We start from the raw sequence: 23,729 nt of genomic DNA on the forward strand, positions 1-23,729 counted from the left end.
TACCGCTTTGTTTGAGTAATACGTATCAAGAAACAGGCCAATCGGAAAGTAGTGTGCCCACATTCCTCTGCCTTAGCAAAATTAACACGAGGTTTTTATGAAACCACAAAAGTACAGTTGGAAGAATCTGCGGCCTGTATTTTGAAAGGTTATTTTCCATTGAGCAGAATAAGCCATATGGAATTATTGTCTTGTCTTTAATACTGAGGCCGAGATGAAGTGAAAGATTGTTGTTGTTGTTGTTGTTGGTGGTGGTGGTGGTGATGGTGTTTTTGTTGATGGCTATGATGAGGATGATGATGATGTTGCGGTTGCTGTCGTTATTGTATTTTAATTCAATAAAAAAAACATTGCATTAAGAGAATCGTTAAAGTGCCGAAAAAAATGATTTGCAGTATTTAATTGCAACTCTCAACGTTTCGAGTTCAAATCCGACCGAGCTCAATTCTACTTCAGTTTTCATTCCTCTTCAAATTGGGTGGGTGTCAAAGAAATAATGTAGTAGTTCAATTTCTAGGGAACCATTTACTAGTCTGCCGATTTATCCCATCATGCAACGGGCTAGCTTAGTAGCGGAAGTCACTCTAACACTGCGGGACTCAAGTGACATGTATTGGAATAAATACATTGCAATTACATCAATTTTTTCCGTTGGTCACACATCTATCGTTAACACACACACACACAGCACAGACAAAACATAGACACATTATCATTTGCACAAACATGTATATACATACATATTTAACTCGACAGCTGTTTCTGGGAGCTTGGAATTACATAATAGTTGTAATGTTCATAATTAGCAGACAGAATGTGCAAAAAATCATGGATATGTTCAACTAGTAGATGGATCTATTGAGACATGACCGCAATACAGGCATCCTTTCATCTGCTGATTATGTGTTTATACATACATACATACATACAAACATACATACATACATACATACATTTTTCTTTCTTTAAAGCGAACCCTATTAAAACTATTAACACAAAAGAAAAAGAAAATATTTTAATTTATCAACTAGCAACAATAAAATCACAGATTTTGCCCCCAAAATGATAATCTTCACAGCTGCCAATAAAATATTATAGCTGACGGCAATCTGTCTCTGCGGAACTTCATACACATAAAAAAATTTCAAGGTTTTGTTGTTGTTCTTCTTCTTCTTCTTCATCGTCGTCTTCATCGTCTTCTTTCTTTCTTTCTTCTTTTTTTCTTTACTTGTCTGAAGTTTATTTAGCTGCGGAATAATAATCCAAAGAAAATAAGATCAAGATTTTCGATGAGAATTTACATTCGCCATTTTGCTAACGCAAGTCTTTGTTGTTGTTTTTTTTATTTCCTTTTTATTTATTTATTTATTTATTGTTCTCTTTCTTTTAAAGGAAAAAGATAAATCTTTGAAGTTTAGTATCACGTGTAGTTAATAGTTACAACTGGTGTTCTCGAAGTCTATGGGTTGTAAAGTCACCTTTGTGTCGTAATGAGCTGGGGCTGACAAGAAACAACCTATTGTGCCAACCGTGACTGCTAGGCTAAATAAATAGAGAAGTACTCGATCAACGACCATCGCTACATAGGCCCAATCACGTACAACCTGGAAATATATGAGAGAATACATGTAAATAATTGTGAACATAACAGAACGGAGGAGTTAAACAACAATAACAACAATTATAATAATGCTTTCTATTAAAGGCTCAAGGCGGAGGGGACTAGTCGATTACATCGACACCAGTATTTAACTGGTGCTTAATTCATCAATCCCGAAAGAATGAAAGGCAAAGTCAATCTCGGCCGAATTTGAACTCAGAGCGTAAGGACGGAGAAATGCCAGCTCGCCGCCTTAACAGAACAGTAAATATAATTATAATACCGGAAGTCAATGAAAGAGATTCTGAATCATCGATGCATGTATACCTTAATGTTTTAACCAAAATTAAGACCATATGTAAATCATATTTATCAATCACGTTATGAAAAGCAAACATGTGTGCTTAAACTAGAATATTCCTCGCTATTATAGCTTTATGGACTACGAGTTCACCGTAATATATATATATATATATATATATATATATATATATATATATATATATATATATATATATATATACATAGATAGATAGATAGATAGATAGATAGATAGATAGATAGATAGATAGATAGATAGATAGGGAAAGACTAGAACTCCGTCGCATACGATGACGGATTTTCCAGTTGATCCGATAAACGGAACAGCTTGCCCGCGAAATTAACGTGCTAGTACCATTAACGTGTTTTTCTGGGAGATTCCGTGTCACACAGAATGTGACAACACTGACCGTTTGAATTATAGGTACAACTCGTTTTGTGTTGTACTTTGAGCAAAACACTTTATTTCATGTTGCTCCAGTCCGCTCAGCTAGCAAAACAGTCTTGTCACATCTTGTGTCACGCTGAATCTCCCTGAAAACTATGTTAAGAGTACGTGTGTTTGTTGAGCGCTCAACAACCTAGACACTAATTTTATAAGCAGACTGTTCCATTGATCGAACCAACTGGAACGTTCGTTTTCGTTACCGACAAAGAGCCAGGCCAAATCACTGTGTTATAATTAATCATTTCTCGTGAAGAAACCCCGCTTTGTGGTTATTCGATTTGCTAGGAATAATAAATAAAATTTCTTCAAATCACACTCTATCATCTCTAGAAAATAATGGAACTTCTATAATAACAAAATCGAAATTCTGTCTTTCCGTCTGGGACCTCTGTATCTCAATTTACAATTGCTCTATATAGACATATTATACCTTTTTGGAATCAGAATGATCCCAGGATTGAATATCTGCTCTTCATTTAGTTCTTGAGCATGCAGCATTGGGATCTGATTTAAAACACTTGGGTTGCTATTTGTAGCAGGTGAAGCTTGACTGATTCACGCCATCTTGGTTGGCGTTTGTCAGATGACGCCAGAGATCAAGGGGGAGATAAATGAAATTCGCTTCATTAATTTTACGTCGGGATAAGAACTCTGAGACAAATTGGTCAACAGTTTGGATTCAACTAGGGACTGAAACAATAGAATGGTTGCATTACAGAATTGATTGGCATCCGTCCTTAACCTCCGATCAATACAGTCACCATAAACGTATTATAGTAATGCTATTTAGCTCTCTTTAGTTTGGGGCCGCAGGATCAATTAGCCCTCCGCAGGTGCTAGCTGAAAAGTCCGCACGGAGTGGCGGCTTTTAAGCTAGTTCGATAATAATGTCGTATACGTAATACATTTAAATATAGAATCAGGACACCTGGATCAGGACCATCCTGAGACTAAACAACATATAATCAGCCACTAGTAAATAATTAACTCACCTGTTCATCTTCGTTTGATTCCTTCATATGGTTTGCAATATATTTGATGTTATCTATAATATCTTTGACGACTTTTACGTCTTTACTGGAGCCATAATGAACTGGTTTTTCCACTTGGCAACCGGATGGTTCCAGTTCTTCGGTCGGATGTCGATTGCGCATGTTTTCGTACGTATGTACGTCGCTTCTTAATAACGTTGAAGTATTGGAATCTAATGTCAGTTCGCGAACTTCCATTCCGTTCATTGTTCTTACAGCCACTTTACCAATTTCAACGAGAGGTCGATCGTTGATGTCCGGCCGTTTCATCCAGAGGTAAGGAGGGAGTTTTTCGAGTAAATAATAACGTACCCAGTTCGACATAGAGTGAGTGGTCGGTTTGCGGTAATTAATGTTAAGTACGTAAACAGTCAAAAATAAAGAAGCTGTCACCATAAACATGGTGAACATTAAATACTTGCCAATGAGTGGGATGACAAGAGAAGTGGGTGGAATTATATCAGCTAGAAGCAAAAAGAACACAGAAAGTGCTAGTAAAACAGAAATGGACAATGTGATTTTCTCACCGCTAACTGACGGGAGATAAAACACAAGCACTGTTAATAGTGAAATCGAAACACAAGGAGCAATTAGATTCAGTGTGTAGAATAACGGTTTTCTTCTAAGTAACAGGTTGAATCTGATATCAATATAAGATTCAGGACAACATGGATAAGACGCGATTTTCCTAACAGCGTAAACGTCGAGTATGTCCCATTCAACGTTCTGCTGGTAACCTTTTAAGTCGATTCCCATGTAATTGACAATATCTCCGTTTGATTTGTTTGTCCCTTGTTCGTGACAGATGTGGACTAAATCAACTTCCAGACCATTGTAGGTCCAGGAACCGAATCGCATCATACATTTCTGGATATCAAATGGGAAGTATTCAACATCAATTGGACAGTATGTTTTATAAATTGCTGGAGGTTCCCAAGAGATTTTGCCGTTGAAATATACTGTGGCCTTCGTTGCTGTCATCGTTATGACAAAGTCACCATCTGCACTGAAAATGGAATGTAAAGGCTTGTAAGAGAAAACAGAAACCTAGCAAGAGATGAAGATAATGAGATGAAATGAGAAATTATAAAAAAATAATGTGTTAGTATGGTAAATTTGCTTTCCAACCACATGGTTCCGTGTTCAATCCCACTTCGTGGTACCTTAGGCAAGTCTCTTCTACTATACCCTTGGGCCGACCAAAGCCTTGTGAGTGAATTTGGTAGACAATAACTAAAAAAAAGTCCATCGCATATATGTGTGCGTATATATATACACACACACACACACACACATGAGGAATAGGATCGTTGTAATTCTGTTTGAACCCAAAGCGTAAAGATGGACGAAATACTGCTATACACTTTGTCTGGCAAGCTAAGGATACCACCAGCTCACCGTCTTTATAATGGTTTCAAATTCTAGCACAAAGCCAGCAATTTTGAGTGAAGGAGTAAACTGATTTCTTCAACATTTAACTGGCACTTTTACTTTATCAAGGATGGACAGCAAAGCCTACTTCGGCAGCGCTAGTAGAATTACTGCAAAGCATTTTGGTCGACGCACTAAATTTCAAGAATATATTGATATCAGGAGTGTATGATTTGAAGGAAATCGTCAATATATTAAGAAAGACTAACGACCATCTACGAGTCTCCTTTGTTGTCACCAAATACTTTTTGTTTCTTTTTAATTTATTTATTTCATTTATTTATTCATTATCATTATCATTATCATTATTGTCATTATTATTATTATTGCACCAAGGCGGCGAGCTGGCAGAATCGTTAGCACGCCGGGCGAAATGCTTAGCCGTATTTCGTCTGCTGCTACGTTCAAATTCCGCCGAGATAGACTTTGCCTTTCATCCTTCCGGGGTCAATAAATTAAGTACTATATATATACACATACACACACAATGAAACACACATATACATGTAGGTATGTGTGTGTATGTGTGTGTTTGTGTATACAACGGGCTTCTTTCAGTTTCCGTCAACCAAATCTATTCACAAGGCTTTTATCGGCCCAGTGCTACAGAGAAGAAGACATTTGCCATAGATATCACATTGTGGGACTGAACACGGAGCCATATGGTTGTAAGGTAAATTTCTTACCACACAACCACGCCAAAAGACAAAAAAAAAATTCAACACAAATCAATTGATACTATTATTTTGTAAATTAAACCTTAACGCCATATTGACAAAAACATATGCGCCATGTTGCATGAATCTATGAATAATTAATTGTACAGAATGGAACCTATTTTCTCATTACAAAACAATATTTACAACCTCACTGACAGCAGACAAATGGATGAAATGAAGAGAATGAAGAGGTTCCATTTTGTCTGATCGAAGATTAAAAAAGAAAAGAATTCTTTAAATGAATCCAGCTTACTTATTATAGAGAACAATATCAGGCCTCCAGAGAGAGTCTGATGGGATTTTGATGTGTTTGACATTTCCAAATTCTTTGGGATCCCATGATAGTCTTTTGTCGAACCATTCCTACAATTAAGAAAGAATATGGTAATTAGTATATGGAGTGACATAGAGAAATGCGTTGGTTTATTCGAAAATATTTGTTGAACTTTTCTTCAAACACGCGCGCGCATATATATGTGTGTGTGTGTGTGTGTGTGTGTGTGTGTGTGTGTTTGTGTATGCATGTATGTATGTATGTATATTTCCCGTCCGTTAAGTTTTCGTCTAGCTTCCCGTCTGGTCGGCTTTCGTCAAACTTCTTTTCCTTGTATACTTTCTGTTCAACTCTTGATATATACACACACACACACACACAAACGCACAAGCACGCACACACACATACATACAAATATAAATATGTATATGTATAACAGATAGTTAGATAAGTAAATAGATAGGTAGATAGATAGATAGATAGATAGATAGATAGATAGATAGATAGATAGATAGGTAGGTAGGTAGGTAGGTAGGTAGGTAGGTAGCTAGGTAGATATGTATGCATATATGTGTGTGTGTATATATATGTATATATACATACGTATGTATCTATATTTATATACATGAATATATATATATATATATTTATATATATATATATATATATATATATATATATATATATATATATATATATATATATATATATATACGTATGTAACTATATATATATATATATATATATATATATATATATATATATATATATATATATATATATATATATATATATATATATATATATATACGAACTCTACTTTCCATCTTTATCATCTAAGCCGTTCCGCCATCACAACCCCAGCGAAGAAAACAGTGGGCGATACGTTTGTGAAGCATTGTGGATGAAGAGGAAACCGGAAGTGCATTCTGAATGATTATAACAGCAAAAGGAATTCCACTAATGGCATCTATTAGATCAGACGATGATGCGACTACCAAATATAAAATTAAATCTTTATGGAACGCTGAATCTCGAAGAAGATAGAGCTATAAATATTAGCTTGTAAATAGTGGGTTAAAAGGTTTCCTCTGGGACGCGAACCCACATCTGGAAACATGACAACCTTTTTACTATCTAAAAGATTTTTAATCTGATATTTGATGCTATCATATATAGCTTTATTTGCTTCGAGATTCACAGTTCCACAATAGGCTTATTTCACATTCTCGAAGCTTCCAAATTCTTATGAAGTCGATAATATAAAACTAAACAGTTCCGGTTTATATTCTTTTATTATTTCTTTCAAGACAAGAAAACGAGAAATTGTTTTAAGACATTATTTTAAAGAATGTAAATTATAATAACTTACGTGCTTTAACCAAACACTTGTGGTCATTACTTGATTTTTGGCATCCTATAAAAATTTTAAAAATGATAATAATAATAATAATAATAATAATAATAATAATAATAATAATAATAACGATTCGATTGTAAAAGTTATTTTATTGTTTAAACGATATTTCGATAATAAGCCTGTCTTTGTCGAGTTCAAAATAAAAAGTGATAATAATAATAACAATAATAATAATAATAATAATAATAATAATAATAATAATAATAATAATAATAATAATAATAATGTCCCGGATGCAGTACCAGGCAGTGGCTCTCACAGATTCTCATTGTAACTGATTGGAAGTGTTATCATGTACATTGTTTTGTCTTGGTATAAAAGAAGGTCACAGTAAATATTTTGCTCAATACCACAGATTTGCTTGACAGCTGTTTTGACCTTAACCAATTGAGCATGTCCCTTCGTGGCTGACGATATGTGCATCTCTGATCACGAGCAGAAATAGTGGGGGAGTATCATAGCCATGTGTTGAAAGGAATTCTTTGGAGTTTAGATAAACCACCTTTGGAAACATGGGTGTTTCATTCGACATTTTTAAACAACCATTATTTAAGGTTCATTTGAACGGGATGGGCTACTCGACCTGAAGAAAATTCTAGCTGGGCCCTCCTGCAAGGTCATTCGCTGTTTATCTTGAAATGATATTTCCATGTCGCGCACATACGGTTGTGATACATGTGCCTGGTGTACCCTTATCAGACGGGTAGTCATGATGGGTATAATGGGCTTCGTATATTTTACCCCAGTATCACTTTGATGGCATGCACTACTCTCTCACTCAATAATAATAATAATAATAATAATATCACTTTCCAGTACATACAGACTGAACCATCAAAGCTAACAAACCGGATATTGTTGTGAAAGACCAAAACAATAAAGTCTGTTTATTGATCGACTTGATTATTCCGTGAAATCATAATAACTCGGCAAAAGAATTTGACAAGCTCAGAAAATATAAAGATTTGCTCATTGAAAAAAAAAATCGAAAAAAAACAAAAAAAAACATGACCTCTCAAGACGGTTGCAATACCAGTGATTGTAGGGGCACTTGGAATGTTCAAAAAGGAACTGAAAATGATCTATGCAAGAAGCGCAAAATGTGAGGGAAATCACAAGGACAAACTATTTGTACGAGGATTTACATAAAGGATGCAGAGGGAGAAATGAAAAAAGACAGTGAAATGCGATAAAAGTATACAAAGTATGGGATAACATGAATGACACAGCTCTTCTGGTACAGGAGGGGCAATCAAGGGATTTCACTGATTAAGGATCACCCTGACCTTCAAAGGTATGATCCCCCTCTCTCCTGCCCTCTAATCTACAGGCACATATTTAGAGTAAAGTTATTCACTTGAACCATTTTTCCCACAGTCTCCCATTTTTTCCCAAATTCACCAGGAGGCAGCACTTTCCCTCTCCTACTTCACTTTCCTTTCCAAAAGGAACTTGAAGAAATCGATGAGTGCTTGATCGAAGAGGAAAGAGGAAAGTGGTGTCTTTTCTGTATCCTTTCAGCCTCGTCCACCTAAAAATTTCTTTCGCCATAGGCACCAGACTAATATGAGCCACTTCTTTCCAGAAAGAATTTCCGTGGGGCCGACACCCCTACCTAGGGAAAAAAAACAAATTACAGAAGCCTCAATGACAATTGAAAGCCACCAATATCTGGGAAGGGAAGGCCTTTCAGGGAAAGACAGCCCAGAGTCAAGAACGGAGAAGAAAAATTGTCGATGGCCTATGCTACATAGGGAGGGAAGAGCTGAACGAAGTAATGTGGACCTTAGCTCCCTGCATATAGAGAAAAAACAGACAAGTTGGTCACAGCTGGCACATTGTTGACAATTGATCTTAATTATAGTTGACCTCTCGAGCTAAAGAACAGCTACGACAATAACACAACTACACGTACACATATATATAGAGGGAGAGACGCACACATAAACTCACACATCCATAGACGCCCCCATACATTGTCAAACACATACACGGGCTGACACACAGACAGAATATAACCCGTGGCACACCCTGTCATGCATAAACATGTCAGATTTATAACACTTGAAGAAATGAGATTGCATAACAGCGGGGAACCGGTGCTGTATTGTTTATTCTCTGTTACTATTTATGGAACTCCAAGGGTGGCAAGGTGGCAGAACCGTTAGCACGCCGGGCGAAATGCTTAGCGGCATTTCGTCTGTCTTTGCGTTCTGAGTTCGAATTCCGCCGACGTTTACTTTGCCTTTTATTCTTTCAGGGTTGATAAATTAAGTACCAGTTGTGTACTGGGGTCGATCTAATCGACTGGTCCCCTCCCCCAAAATTTTTATCCTTGTGCCTAGAGTAGAAAAGAATGAAGAATCGTTAGCATGCCGGACAAAATGGTCAGAAGCATTTCGTCCGTCTTGCCTTTCATCGTTTTGCGGTCAATGAAATAAGTACCAGTTATGCACTGGGGATCGGTTTAAACTACTTAGATCCCCGAATTTGCTGATCTTGCGCCAAAATTCGAAGCTATTATTATTGTTGTTATTAAGGCGGTGAGCTAACAGAATCGATAGTACAGCGGAATTACGTCTGTCTCCATGTTCTGAGTTCAAATTCCGCCGAGGTCGACTTCGACTTTTATCCTTCGGGGTTCAATAAAATAAGTACCAGTTGAGTACCGGGGTCGATGTACTCGACTATACCCCACCCCCATATTTCAAGCCTTGTGCCTTAAGTAGAAAGGATTATTATTATTATTATTATTACTACTACTACTACTATTATTTTTATTATTATCATTATTATTATAATTATTTATTATTATTATCATCATCATCATCATTATTATTATTATTATTATTATTATTATTATTTTTATTATTATTATTAATATAGAAAGGATTGAGGTAACTCCTCCGATATAGAGTCAAAATTAAAAGAAGAGTGCCATTTGTTATCTTGGGAGCAATATTTCGACATCTCGCGTGTCTTCCACTGGTTCGTAGTGTGTTTATGAAGAGGTGGTCGACTGTGGTAGGACTGGTGAGGCTGAATGGATCAACTCTGAACATGCTTTTCTAAGCAGGAGGAAAGAAACTGGAAGGGGGCACTTTCCCACGCTTTGGAGATGGCAGAGTAATTGGGGATTTTTGTGTGGGGTTTACCCCGATTACCCTACGCGGACAGCCCCGCTATTGGGGATTCTATATATTTATTATTATTTATTTATTTCTCTAATTTCTGTTATATATCCTCTGTTATGTCCTTTAAAATAGTAATATCTCCCCTTAATTGATGTTAATCCTTAATGCTTTTGTCATCTTTTGTTGTGGGTTTGTGTGTGTGTGTGTGTGTGTGTGTGTGTGTGTGTGTGTGTGCTGTAACTCGTCATTCGTTATTATCCTCCATATCTTGAGCCTTTGTGGTCAATAAAAGAAATCATTGTTGTTGTTGTTGTTATTATTATTATTATTATTATTATTATTATTATTATTATTATTATTATTATTATTATTATTATTATTATTATTATTATTATTATTATTATTATTATTATTATTATTATTATTAGGCGGCGAACTGGTTGAATCGTTAGCACGCCGAACAAAATGCTTAGCAACATTTCGTCTGTCTACATGTTCTGAGTTCGAATTCCGCCGAGGTCGACTTTGCCTTTTATAACTTCGGGGTCGATAAAATAAGTACCAGTTGCGCACTGGGGTCCATGTAATCGATTAACTTCTTCCCCCGAACTTGCTGGCCATTAGCCTGCATTTTGAAATCAATATCTCTATCAATTTCGCATAGGCGCATGGAAACAATGTTTGCGGTGTCCGACTCATGATTATAACATCTTTGGTTAAGGCGGCAAGATGGCTGAATCGTTAGCACGCGGACAAAATGGTTAGCGACATTTTATCTGTCGTTAGCTCTAAGTTCAATTTCCACCGAAGTCGACATTGATTTTCAACTTTTGGGATCGATGAAATAAGTACCATTCGAGCACTGGTCTCGAAGTAATCGACTAGCACCCACTCCTCCCGCTAAATTCCATGCCTTGTGCCTACAGTAGGCAGGATTATAATATATTTGCTTCAACCCCTGCCCCGAACAGTGCATTGTGGTTTGGACAACACCCTCCACCCCACAAAAAATATTGTCTTGTGCTTATAGTTGAAACTTTTTTTAAATATCTGCCTATTTACGTATGCATGTGTGGTAGTGAAAAGGCAACTGTTATTTTTTTGCTTTCTATTAAAGTTTATTTATGTTTTTGTATCAGACCCTTGCACTTCGTTTGAAACAAAAATGTTCATAAATCTATCGTCACCAACGTTTCTAGACTGTCACGGGCTCATCTCTAGGATGTAAAATGTTACTGAGGTGTGTAACTGCCTGTTTTATGTTCGGCAAATGCGATTTGTGTATATTTTATCACCAATATTAGTTTCAACTTGCAACATAAGACTCTACATAGCTAGACATGTTGATGGTTAGGGTTAGGGTTAGACATGTTGATGGTGGAATTAGGAAGTTTATTGTTCCAAACGAAACTCATGATAATATTAACAAAAAAACAATAAAAGCTAAAGTTAAACTGAAAAATATGCTCGCAATATAACGTCCAAAAGTAAAATTGTTTCACATATAAAGGAATGTAAATATACATTTATAGTTGCGCGTGTGTCTATATATATATATGTATGTATGTATGTCTGTGATGTATTTGTATACGTATATATGTGTGCGTGTATATATATTATCAAATTGATTTGAGTTCTAACCTTAGGGTTTGCTTTATTAATTTCGTCAACCGATACTTGCTATCAGATACAAGTATAAAACGGAAAAAAAGATAGTTTTATTCATGGTATAGCAGAAAATCCGTAAATATTCATCGAGTTCATATAATTATTAAGGGCAATGGAGCAAGCAGTTCGTTTTATCACATAATTCAACAATCTTTTATTGATTTTTTTTATTTAAAAAAAAGTATTGCTATATCATAATAATATAATATATGTAACATGCATCGGTATTATTATACTAATACCGCAAAAGCATCAACTCCTCAGGGTTATGTATAAAATCCATTCTCCTTGTTGATAATTATACATGTGTAGGTATGTACGTATGCGTGCATATATGCATCTATGTATGTATATGCGTGTGTAGCTATTTATGCATTTCATTATGCTAGCACACAATCTTAAAGATAGTGTGGTGAAGCAATCTTGTTTACATGTTAATCAATATCTCCCTATCGTAACATCTCCGTTAGGCGCGGTTGGTGACTTCTGTGGTCCTTTCGTGCTGCAGCATTCATGCCACCTATTTTAAAACGCTTACTGACTAATGACACACGCGACGGTCGCATACAAAACTACAAAACTTTATTTCAAACACTTTGAATAAACATACAAATGAATGAGATTAAAGCAATATTTTTTCGAAAAATGATTAAATGACGTAAATGTTTGTCCCTGTTGTGTGTGATGATATTATCACACACAACATGGACAAAAATTTCTTCTTAAGAAAATACATATTCAAATAAGTAAATATAATATCATGAATAGCGAAAGCGAAACCGGTTGATATATTAAAAATTATATTAAAACTATGTAAAGTGTGTGTATTTTCCCTTTTTTAAATTTCTTATATATATTACAACTTACCACGTGGGGATAATCGAAATTCCTCATTCTCTGTTACTACTATATATATATATGCATATATGTGTGTGTGTGTGTGTGTGTGTGTGTGTGTGTGTGTGTGTGTGTGTGTGTGTGTGTGTGTAGGTATTTTATGCATGGATGGATCTATGAATGTATATACAATGCATATATATATATATGTGTGTTTTATATGTATATATATGTGTGTGTGTAAGTGTGTGTGTGTGTGTGTGTGTCTTCAAGGCAATGATAAGAGGAAAAGAGAAGAAAAAAATAAGCCAAGTGAAACGTAAAAGCCACACAAGGGAATCGAAACTGAATCGCTATACAACTTCTAAACTGAGATCTTGCTTTTTATTAAACATTAGTATATTTTTATACAACTATCATTTTCACCCACGCATCACCCCACTTCCTCACTACTCCACATACGGCTGTACATACACACACACACACACACACACACACACACACACACACACACACACACACACACACATACATATGTATGTATATATATATATATATATATATATATATATATATATATATATATATATATATATATATATATATATATATATACACACATATCTGTATGTGTGTGTGCGCATGCGTTTCCTATCATCCTTCTATCTCAACTGCCAAATCTTGTACAGTGAATCCTTTGAGATGCATAAACTGACTTGATGACCGTTTGATGTCTTCTAAAAACTAAGTTAAACCGAAAAGACGAGAGACCCTTACTTCTTAAAGCTGGAAGATATTTAGTTTCAACTCAGTTCCTACATACATATAGCTTCACTATAGGTTTTTTTTAAAGTATTTTTGCTGTTGTTATTGGTAGTGTTTTTCTTTTTTCTCGGTGCCTTTCTATTTTCTTGGCATGTTTCCCTGAAACAGGCTCTGGTTACTTCAACAACACACAAACACAGACAGACATAGCTGCGTACACACTCACTTCAGATACGAGATTCAGATATGAATAGACTCCAGGCGTGAAAAACTATACAATCTAAACATGTTAATGAATTAAGCTGCTGGTATTGGCGCTTAAAAAACATATACCCATGGGGCCCATCGAAACTTACTCTGAGTGCGACGCTTCCATATGCATGCTTCCATGTATATATATATATATATATGCGTGTGTGTGTGTGTGTGTGTGTGTGTGTGTGTGTATGTGTATGTATGTGTGCATATATATATACATATATATATATGTGTATATATGTATATATATGTATGTATATATATATATACATATATGTTCTTGCGTGTGTTTGTGTATGCGTGTGTGTAGATAGATAGACAGACAGACAGATAGATAAAGATACGTGTGTGTGTATATATATATATAAATACGTATGTGTATATATATATATATATATATATATATATATATATATATATATATACGTATCTTTATCTATCTGTCTGTCTGTCTATCTATCAAATACGCATACACACATACACGCAAGAACATATATATATATATATATATATATATATATATATATATATATATATATATATATACACACACACATATATATATATATATATATATATATATATATACACACACATATATATATATATATATATATATATATATATATACATACATATATATATATACACACACACTCATAAGTTCGTGTGTCTATGTGTATATGTGTGTGTATGTATATACACACATACCTATGTAACACAGCTATCCAATTGCGCATCATCTTCTGCCCGACATTAAACGGCAGACACTCTCAGAGTGTCTTGAAATTAAAGACTTCGACAGAACAGCAGTGGCACCCCACCACCCCACCACCATCACTTCCTATCACACCGGCTCACACCTCCACCATCATCACTCATGTCACCATCGCTGCAAATGCTACTAACACCGCTACTCACCTCCTACTACTATTACCACCACTACCACCAGCTCTACACCGCAAACACCACCACCACCACTACTACTGCTACTACCACCCGCTGTCCCTACTACAACTAACGCCACCAACACAGCTGTCTCCACCGCCGCTACCCTCATCGTCATCATCACCACCAACATCACCAGCACTAGTTACTACTCCTACTACTACCACCACTACCACCGACGCTGCCACCTCCCTCCCCGTCAGCCTACTTTAACCTACATTTCACGCCATCGCCAGTAAAAACCCTAGTTTTAATAAATTCTTCATACTGCTGCTGCTGCTATGATTACTGTTGTTGTTGTTGTTCATATCTGTGTTATTTTCATTTCCTTCCTGTAGCCTACCCTTGTTTCTTTTTCCTTTGTTGTTGCAGTTGTTGTCCTTCTTCTTCTTCTTCTTCTTCTTCTCCTCTTGTTCCTCCTTTTTCTCCCCTCCTCCTCTCCTCCACCCCTCCTCTTTCTTTTTCTTCTCCTTCTTATCATTATCATCCTCATGATCATATCCTCCTTCTTCTCCGTCTCCTCCTCCTCCGCCTTCCTCTTCTTCTCATCATCATCATCTTTTTCTTCTCCTTATCATCATCATCATCATCTTCTTCTTCTCCTTATCATCATCATCATCATCATCTTTTTCTTCTTACTGAACTGGCGGAATCGATAGAGCGTTGTAAAATAAATTCTTTACGATATCTGAGTCACCAGCATTACTACTTCTCCTACTACTACCAACACTACTACTACTACAGTTCAAATCCCACCGAGGGGTGGTGGTGCTGGTGGAAGAATCTTTAGAGTGATGGACAAGATGTCTTGTAAGGATTCGAAAGCTATAGATTTATAAGTTCAAACCCTTTCGAAATCAACACTGCCTTTTATCATTTTTGGGACCGATTAAAATGAGGTACCGATTCAGAAGCTGAAGAATTCAGCTCCCTATTGATGCAAAGAAGAACATAGCACTGTGTGTGTGTGTGTGTGTGTGTGTGTGTGTGTGTGTGTGTGTGTGTGTACGTGTGTGTGTGAAAGCTCTGTCCAAAGGAATGGAAAATTACTAATTATTAATCTAAGTCCTAAGAAATGTTCTACATTGGCGCAAACTTGGATGATTGTTAAGAAGTTCGCTTTGCCATTCTGTGATTCCTAGTTGATAGACACTGCCTGATATCTTGGGCAGGTGTTTTCTAGTACAACCCTGGGCCACGCACCTTCACTGCCAATTTAGATATTGAATTAAAAACATTAGATTAGCCAAAGAATATGCCCATCGTCATATCTGTAGTTAAATGAAGCGTTAAAGTGACTGAACAGCATTTTGGATTACCCTCTGAAGATGGACATAAGCAGGTCCAAGAAAAAAAATCAAGCTAGTATTTGTAAATATATATGAGGTTCTTACACAGCATTTATTGAACATGAGCAATTTGAGTTATTCGTTGTTTATGGTATTTTCTTATGCTTTCATTTAATTGTTTTTGAATAAAGAATATTAGTAGAGAAAAAATCGCAAGCCATGATCAATATAGATAATTAATTATTAAATATATCAATCACTGCTTCATTGCTACTTCAATAGTTTAACAACAACAACAACAACAACAGCAATAATAATCTTATCTGCTATAGGCACAAGGCCCAACATTTCGGGGAGAAGACCAGTCGTTTACATCAACGCTGGTGCTCAAGTGGCACTTATTTCATCGCCCCCCCCCCCAAAAAAGGACGAAAAGCACAGTCGATTTCGGCGGAATTTGAACTCAGAATATAAAGAATCAGAAGAAATGCACTTTGTCCGACGCGCAAACAATTCTGCCAACTCACTGCCCTCCTCATAATAATAATAATAATAATAATAATAATAATAATAATAATAATAATAATAATGATGATGATGATGATGATGATGCAAATGATGATAATAATCCTTTCTACTATAGGCACAAGGCTTGTAATTTTAGAGAAGCCGATTACATCAACCCAGTGTTTGACTGGTACTCTTTCAATCGAAATATTACGGAGATGTACTTGTATAGCAAGTGACCTGATCTGAGATCGTGTGCTGGAACGAAAACAATTGCAGTGTGGAAGGTGTTTATAAGCCATTTAAAATAACACACAAAAGAAAGGTAAAGTCGACCTCGGTGGAATTTGAACTCAAATCATAAAGGCGGACGAAATGCTGCTAAGCATTTTGACCGGCGAGCTAGCGATCATGCTTGCTCGCCGCCTTCCTCAGAATAATAATAATAATAATGATAAATCACAGCAAATCACAGCACATACCCAAGGCACACAGAGCTGCGCTCGGTAGTGAAGTGAAAGCACGTTATAAAAATAAAACTACTGAATAATAATAATAATAATAATAATAATAATAATAATAATAGTAACGCTGGAACGGAAATTAAATTTATTTCTCCAGGAAAATAAGCCTTAATTATTTCTAATCTTTCAGAAATTAATCGTAAATCCACATACTTTATATTTTATTTTTTTATTTATTACATCGTTTCTATGGTTACAGACTGATGTTATTTGCCCCATCTCAATCATGAACTCAAATACACACATACACACGCAGATACACACGCACATGTATGACAAACGTGCGCATATATATGATATAATGAGATACACAGATGGAGATACGCGAGAGATGAAGAAAGAGATACATAGGCTCACGCATGCGCATAAACATGCATATTTTTTTTCATCTTTTACTTGTTTCAATCATTAGACAGCGGCCATGCTGGGGCACCACTTTGAGGGCTTTTAATCGAAAAAGTTGATCCTAGTTCTTATTACATTTTTCTAAAATCTAGTACTTATTCTGTCGGACTGTGTTGCCGAACCGTTAAGTTACAGGGACGTAAACGCATCAACACCGGTTGTCAAGCGGTGGTAGGGAGCAAACACTCACACGCACACACACACACACACACACACATGCGTGCACACACTCATTCACACGCACACATGCACATACACACTCACAGACACACACTCACACACACACTCACATACACATTCACACACTCACACACACACACACACACACACACACACACACACACACACACACATATATATATATATATATATATATATATATATATTACGGAGATGTACTTGTATAGCAAGTGACCTGATCTGAGATCGTGTGCTGGAACGAAAACAATTGCAGTGTGGAAGGTGTTTATAAGCCATTTAAAATAACACACAAAATCCGTTAGAATCACTTCAACATTTAAATTTAATTTGCCAAAATATTTTCGTCGCTTTGAGACCGCGACCTGTTCACTGACAAAATTCTGTGCTGCATGTTTATATATATATATATATATATATATAGAGTTATTAATATTTCTAAGTCTCTCTAAAGGAGACTACGGCAGCGGTACTGGAAATTAATAGTTATCGCCAAGCCAACATGGCAGTCCCAAAATTAGGACGAAAGCTGCCGTGAATTAGCTCCAAGAAGCCATCGCCTCTAGCTAGCTATGTGACACACGAAACCTGTGTCCTTTATAACCTTCGAACAGGGGAGGTCAGCAGTGTCCCCCTGCTGGTTTGGCATCTGCAGACTAGACTAGTTTCAGGGTGTTGCCCCTTGTCAATGCAGAGTAGCCAAGCCTTAGCCAGGCGGCGCTGCTGACTATCTGCTCGAAGGTTATTTATCTAATTTCAGTGGAGTCTATCCACTGGTTTTCAGAAATAGAGTTATTAATATTTCTAAGTCTCTCTAAATGAGACTACGGCAGCGGTACTGGAAATTAATAGTTATCGCCAAGCCAACATGGCAGTCCCAAAATTAGGACGAAAGCTGCCGTGAATTAGCTCCAAGAAGCCATCGCCTCTAGCTAGCTATGTGACACACGAAACCTGTGTCCTTTATAACTTTCGAACAGGGGAGGTCAGCAGTGTCCCCCTGCTGGTTTGGCATCTGCAGACTAGACTAGTTTCAGGGTGTTGCCCCTTGTCAATGCAGAGTAGCCAAGCCTTAGCCAGGCGGCGCTGCTGACTATCTGCTCGAAGGTTATTTATCTAATTTCAGTGGAGTCTATCCACTGGTTTTCAGAAATAGAGTTATTAATATTTCTAAGTCTCTCTAAAGGAGACTACGGCAGCGGTACTGGAAATTAATAGTTATCGCCAAGCCAACATGGCAGTCCCAAAATTAGGACGAAAGCTGCCGTGAATTAGCTCCAAGAAGCCATCGCCTCTAGCTAGCTATGTGACACACGAAACCTGTGTCCTTTATAACCTTCGAACAGGGGAGGTCAGCAGTGTCCCCCTGCTGGTTTGGCATCTGCAGACTAGACTAGTTTCAGGGTGTTGCCCCTTGTCAATGCAGAGTAGCCAAGCCTTAGCCAGGCGGCGCTGCTGACTATCTGCTCGAAGGTTATTTATCTAATTTCAGTGGAGTCTATCCACTGGTTTTCAGAAATAGAGTTATATATATATATATATATATATATATATATATATATATAATAAAACGAATGGTTTATACCTGGTAGCTTACTGGTAAAGCACGGTCACTTTCACAGTGTTCGTTATGTATTTAGTAAATGAAATTAAACGTTTTTTATTTATTTATTACATCGTTTCTATGGTTACAGACTGTTGTTGTTTGCCCCATCTTAATTACGATCTCTAATACACACACACACACACACACACACACACACACACACACACACACACACACACACACACACACACGCACACACACATTATATAAAGCTGCTTTTCTTTACACGAAATGAGAAGACGGATTGCGGAACTGCTATTTTCACGAGGTGTATCAGTTTATCAACCGAAGAGACACATCTGCACCGATGGGTGCTCCTGAACCAGTCGTTACGTATCCCACTCGTGAGAGGTTGATGCTAGATGCGTCGAAACAATTGTAGTGATTAATAAAAGTTCTTGTATATTTCATCTTCCGTCTCTCATTTACCATATATATATGTATATATATATATATATATATATATATGTATACAAACAATTGGGCGAGTGTCTTATACTATAGCCTCGGGCCGACCGAAGCCTTGTGAGTGGATTTGGTAGACGGAAACTGAAAGAAGCCCGTCGTATATATGAATATATATATATATATATATATATACATATATATATATATATATGTGTGTGTGTGTGTGTGTGTGTGTGTGTGTGTGTGTGTGTATGTATGTATGTATGTATGTATGTATGTATGTGTGTGCATATGTTTGTGTGTCTGTGTTTGTCCTCCCAACATCGCTTGGCAACCGATGCTGGTGTGTTTACGTTCCCGTAAAATAGCGGTTCGGCAAAAGAGAACGATAGAATAAGTACTTGGCTTACAAAGAATAAGTCCTGGAGTCGACTAAAGGCGGTGCTCCAGCATGGCCACAGTGAAATGATTGAAACAAGTAAAAGAGTAAAAGAAAAAATATATATGTATATACATATATATATATATATATATATATATATATATATATATATATATATATATATATATATATATATATATATATATATATAATATATATATGTTTGTATGTACATATATATGTATGTATTGTGTAAGTAGGTAGGTAGGCAGGCAGGCAGATAGGTGGGTATATTTGCATGTAGGTATATATGATTCCTTTTTCTTGGGGTTAGAATTGTTGACCTCGAAGCACATGAAGCTATAAATAATACCCTGTAGATATTCGATTGAGAAACTATTCGGGACAGAAAAGGTCGAAGGCTGCCCATGGAACACTCGATATCGACATGCTATCATTAATAACTTTATGCGCTTCGAGATTTACTCTTCCAAAAAAAAGATTATTTCACGTTCTCTTGAACGTTTATAAAGTCTTGTGACATCAACACAGATATGTATGTATTACTTGTTTCAGTCATTAGACAGCGGCCATGCTGGGGCAACGTGCTGAAGAATTTTAGTCAAACGAATCGAGATGAACCACATTTTTCTTTGTAAAGCCTGGTATTTATTTCATCGGTAACTTTTGCTAAGATGCTAACTTATGGGGACGTAAACACACCAACACCGGTTGTCATGTGGTGGTGGGGGGGAGACAAACATATACATAAAGGCACGCACGCACCCACACCAAAAGACCCGAAACACACACACACACACACACACACACACACACATATATATATATGTATATATATACTGTGGGCTTCTTTCAGTTTCCGTCAACCAAATCCACTCACAAGGCTTTGGTCGGCCCCAGGCCATAGTATAAGACACTTACCCAAGGTGCTACGCAGTGGGACTGAACCCGGAACCATGTGGTTGCGAAGTAAACCTCTTACCACACAGCCACGTTTGCCTCTCTCTCTCTCTCTCTCTCTCTCTCTCTCTCTCTCTCTATATATATATATATATATATATATATATATATATATATATATATATATATATATATATACCGGAGTAAGCACATGAAATGTGCAACAAGGTGGAAAAAAGAGTACTCAAATACCAGAGGTGGAGTAATATGCTTTATTTAAAAGCAGCAGAAATATAACAAAAAATCCGTTACTCTGAGTTTCACGTTCCCGTTCATCGGACAGTTTTGTTAGATGAACTGTCCGATGAACGGGAACGTGAAACTCAGAGTAACGGTTTTTTTGTTATATTTCTGCTGCTTTTAAATAAAGTATATATATATATATATATATATATATATATATATATATATATATATATATATATATATATATATATATATATATATATATATTAGGTGTATATGTTGGTCTTGTCCTTGTGCTAATCCTAAAAACGCATCAATCATCAAGTTAGTCCTAGAATTTGATTTGTTTCATATTTTGTTTTGTTTTGTTTTGTTTTTTTTTTGTGTTCTCCCCCCATCCTTTTTCCCGTCCCTTTTGATACAGCAAACTTCAATCTTTCAATCGCCTGTACTTTATTCTACATAATCAGAGCAACAACAACAACAACAACAACAACAACAACAACAACAACAACAGCAACAGCAGCAGCGGTAGCAGCATTTTTCAAATGGGAACCGATATGAAGCGGGTGTGTGATCAATATTTGACCTTTGACACTTGTGAAATATTGACCTCTGACCTCTTGCTCACATCTCATTATTGGCAGCAGACCTCAAAGATATTTTCATGCTTGAATATGTTTCCAAACGGATACATTAATCATTCCGCTTTTCTACCTTGATATAATTTGATTTATCATCATTAATTATTATTATTATTATTATTATTATTATTATTATTATTATTATTATTATTATTATTATTGTTGTTGTTGTTGTTGTTGTTAATATTAATAACAACAATAATAATAATAACAACAACAACAACAACAATGATAATAATAATAATAATAATAATAATAATAATAATAATAATAATAATAATGAAGTGGCTGTCAGAATCGTTAGCATTCCAGAGAAAATGCGTAGTGGCATTTCGTCCGTCATTTTCGTGTTTTGCATTCAAATTTCGCTGAGGTCCACTTTGCTTTTTTGCTCTTTCGGGGTCGATAAAAAAAAAGTACCAGTGGAGTACTGGAATCGATGTAATCGACTTACCTCCTCCCAAGAAATTACTGGGCTTGAGCAAAATTTTTATTTTATTATTCTTTTTTACTATTATTATTTTTTATTATTATCATTATTGTCATGATCTTCTACTTTCAATTTTGTTTCCATTTCTTGCCGAGTGTCTCCCCAACACCTAGGGCAAATAAACTCATTGTATACAATGGTAGGCCATTAAAATAAAGACACCAGATAGACGGACAGATAGATAGATAGATAGATAGATAGATAGATAGATAGATACATACATACATACATACATAAATAGAGACAGACAGACAGACAGACAGACAGACTGATGGATAGATAGATAGATACATACATACATACATACATACATAGATTCATAAATAGATATATTGCATCCGTGTGTGTGTGTGTTTGTGTGTGTGCGTACGCGCAGGTGTGGTGGTAAGACGCTTGCTTCTCAACCACATGGTTCCGGGTTCAATCCCACTGCGTGACACCTTGGGAAAAAAACATCTTCTAGTTTGACCTTAGGCTGATCAAAGCTTTGTTAGTGAATTTAAAAGAGGGAAACTGAAAGAAGCCCGTCGTATAAATATGTATATGCTTGTATTTATGTGTATATGTCTGTGAGTCCACAGTCTGCATGTTTGTCCACCAACGCACTTCCACAACCATCATCGCTTACAACTTGTGGCGGTGTGTTTACGTCCCCGTAACTTGGCGGTTCGACAAAAGAGTCGGATAATATAAATACCAGGCTTAAAAAATAAGTACTGGGGTTGATTTGTTTGAGTAAATGATAGTGCTCCAGGATGGCCGCAGTCACATCACTGAAACAAGTAAAATATATATATGAAGGCGCGTAGCCTAGTGGTTAGGGCATTGGGCTCGCGATCGTAAGGTCGTGAGTTCAGTTCCCGGCGACGCGTTGTGTCCTTGAGCAAGACACTTTATTTCACGTTGCTCCAGTCCACTCAGCTGGCAAAAATGAGTAGTACCTGTATTTCAAAGGGCCAGCCTTGTCACACTCTGTGTCACGCTGAATCTCCCTGAAAACTACATTAGGGTACACGTGTCTGTGGAGTGCTCAGCCACTTGCACGTTAATTTCACGAGCAAGCTGCTCCGTTGATCGTATCAGCTGGGACTCTCGTCGTCGTAACCGACGGAGTGCTCCTATATATATATATATATATATATATATATATATATATATATATATATCACTGTAAGACCCACGGATCGAGGTGCAAGAAGAAAGATAGCTTCAAGCAATTCTTAGAAGTATAAAAGAAGACAGGCAATTTGCAGGG

At 36.4% G+C, this 23,729-nt stretch overlaps 1 protein-coding gene across 3 annotated transcripts in view; it reads right to left on the reverse strand.

The window, feature by feature from the left end:
• Positions 1-1,001: 1,001 nt before the first annotated feature.
• LOC106877372 (acetylcholine receptor subunit alpha-like) overlaps positions 1,002-23,729 on the reverse strand; it is a 56,164-nt gene continuing 33,436 nt past the window's right edge. For 2 of the 3 annotated variants that reach the window (XM_052972222.2, XM_089361205.1), the window contains exons 2-5: positions 7,197-7,241; positions 5,804-5,913; positions 3,362-4,406; positions 1,002-1,604 (exon numbers count right to left, since the gene is read on the reverse strand). In XM_052972222.2, the coding sequence (XP_052828182.1) occupies positions 1,431-1,604; positions 3,362-4,406; positions 5,804-5,913; positions 7,197-7,241 (1,374 nt within the window). In that variant the 3' untranslated portion in view covers positions 1,002-1,430. The remainder of the gene's footprint in view (positions 1,605-3,361; positions 4,407-5,803; positions 5,914-7,196; positions 7,242-23,729) is intronic. The other variant, XM_052972223.2, reaches the window with a different exon arrangement.

The sequence above is a fragment of the Octopus bimaculoides genome, chromosome 12, assembly GCF_046866305.1.
Source record: "Octopus bimaculoides isolate indiv1 chromosome 12, ASM4686630v1, whole genome shotgun sequence".
NCBI classification, from domain to species: domain Eukaryota; kingdom Metazoa; phylum Mollusca; class Cephalopoda; order Octopoda; family Octopodidae; genus Octopus; species Octopus bimaculoides.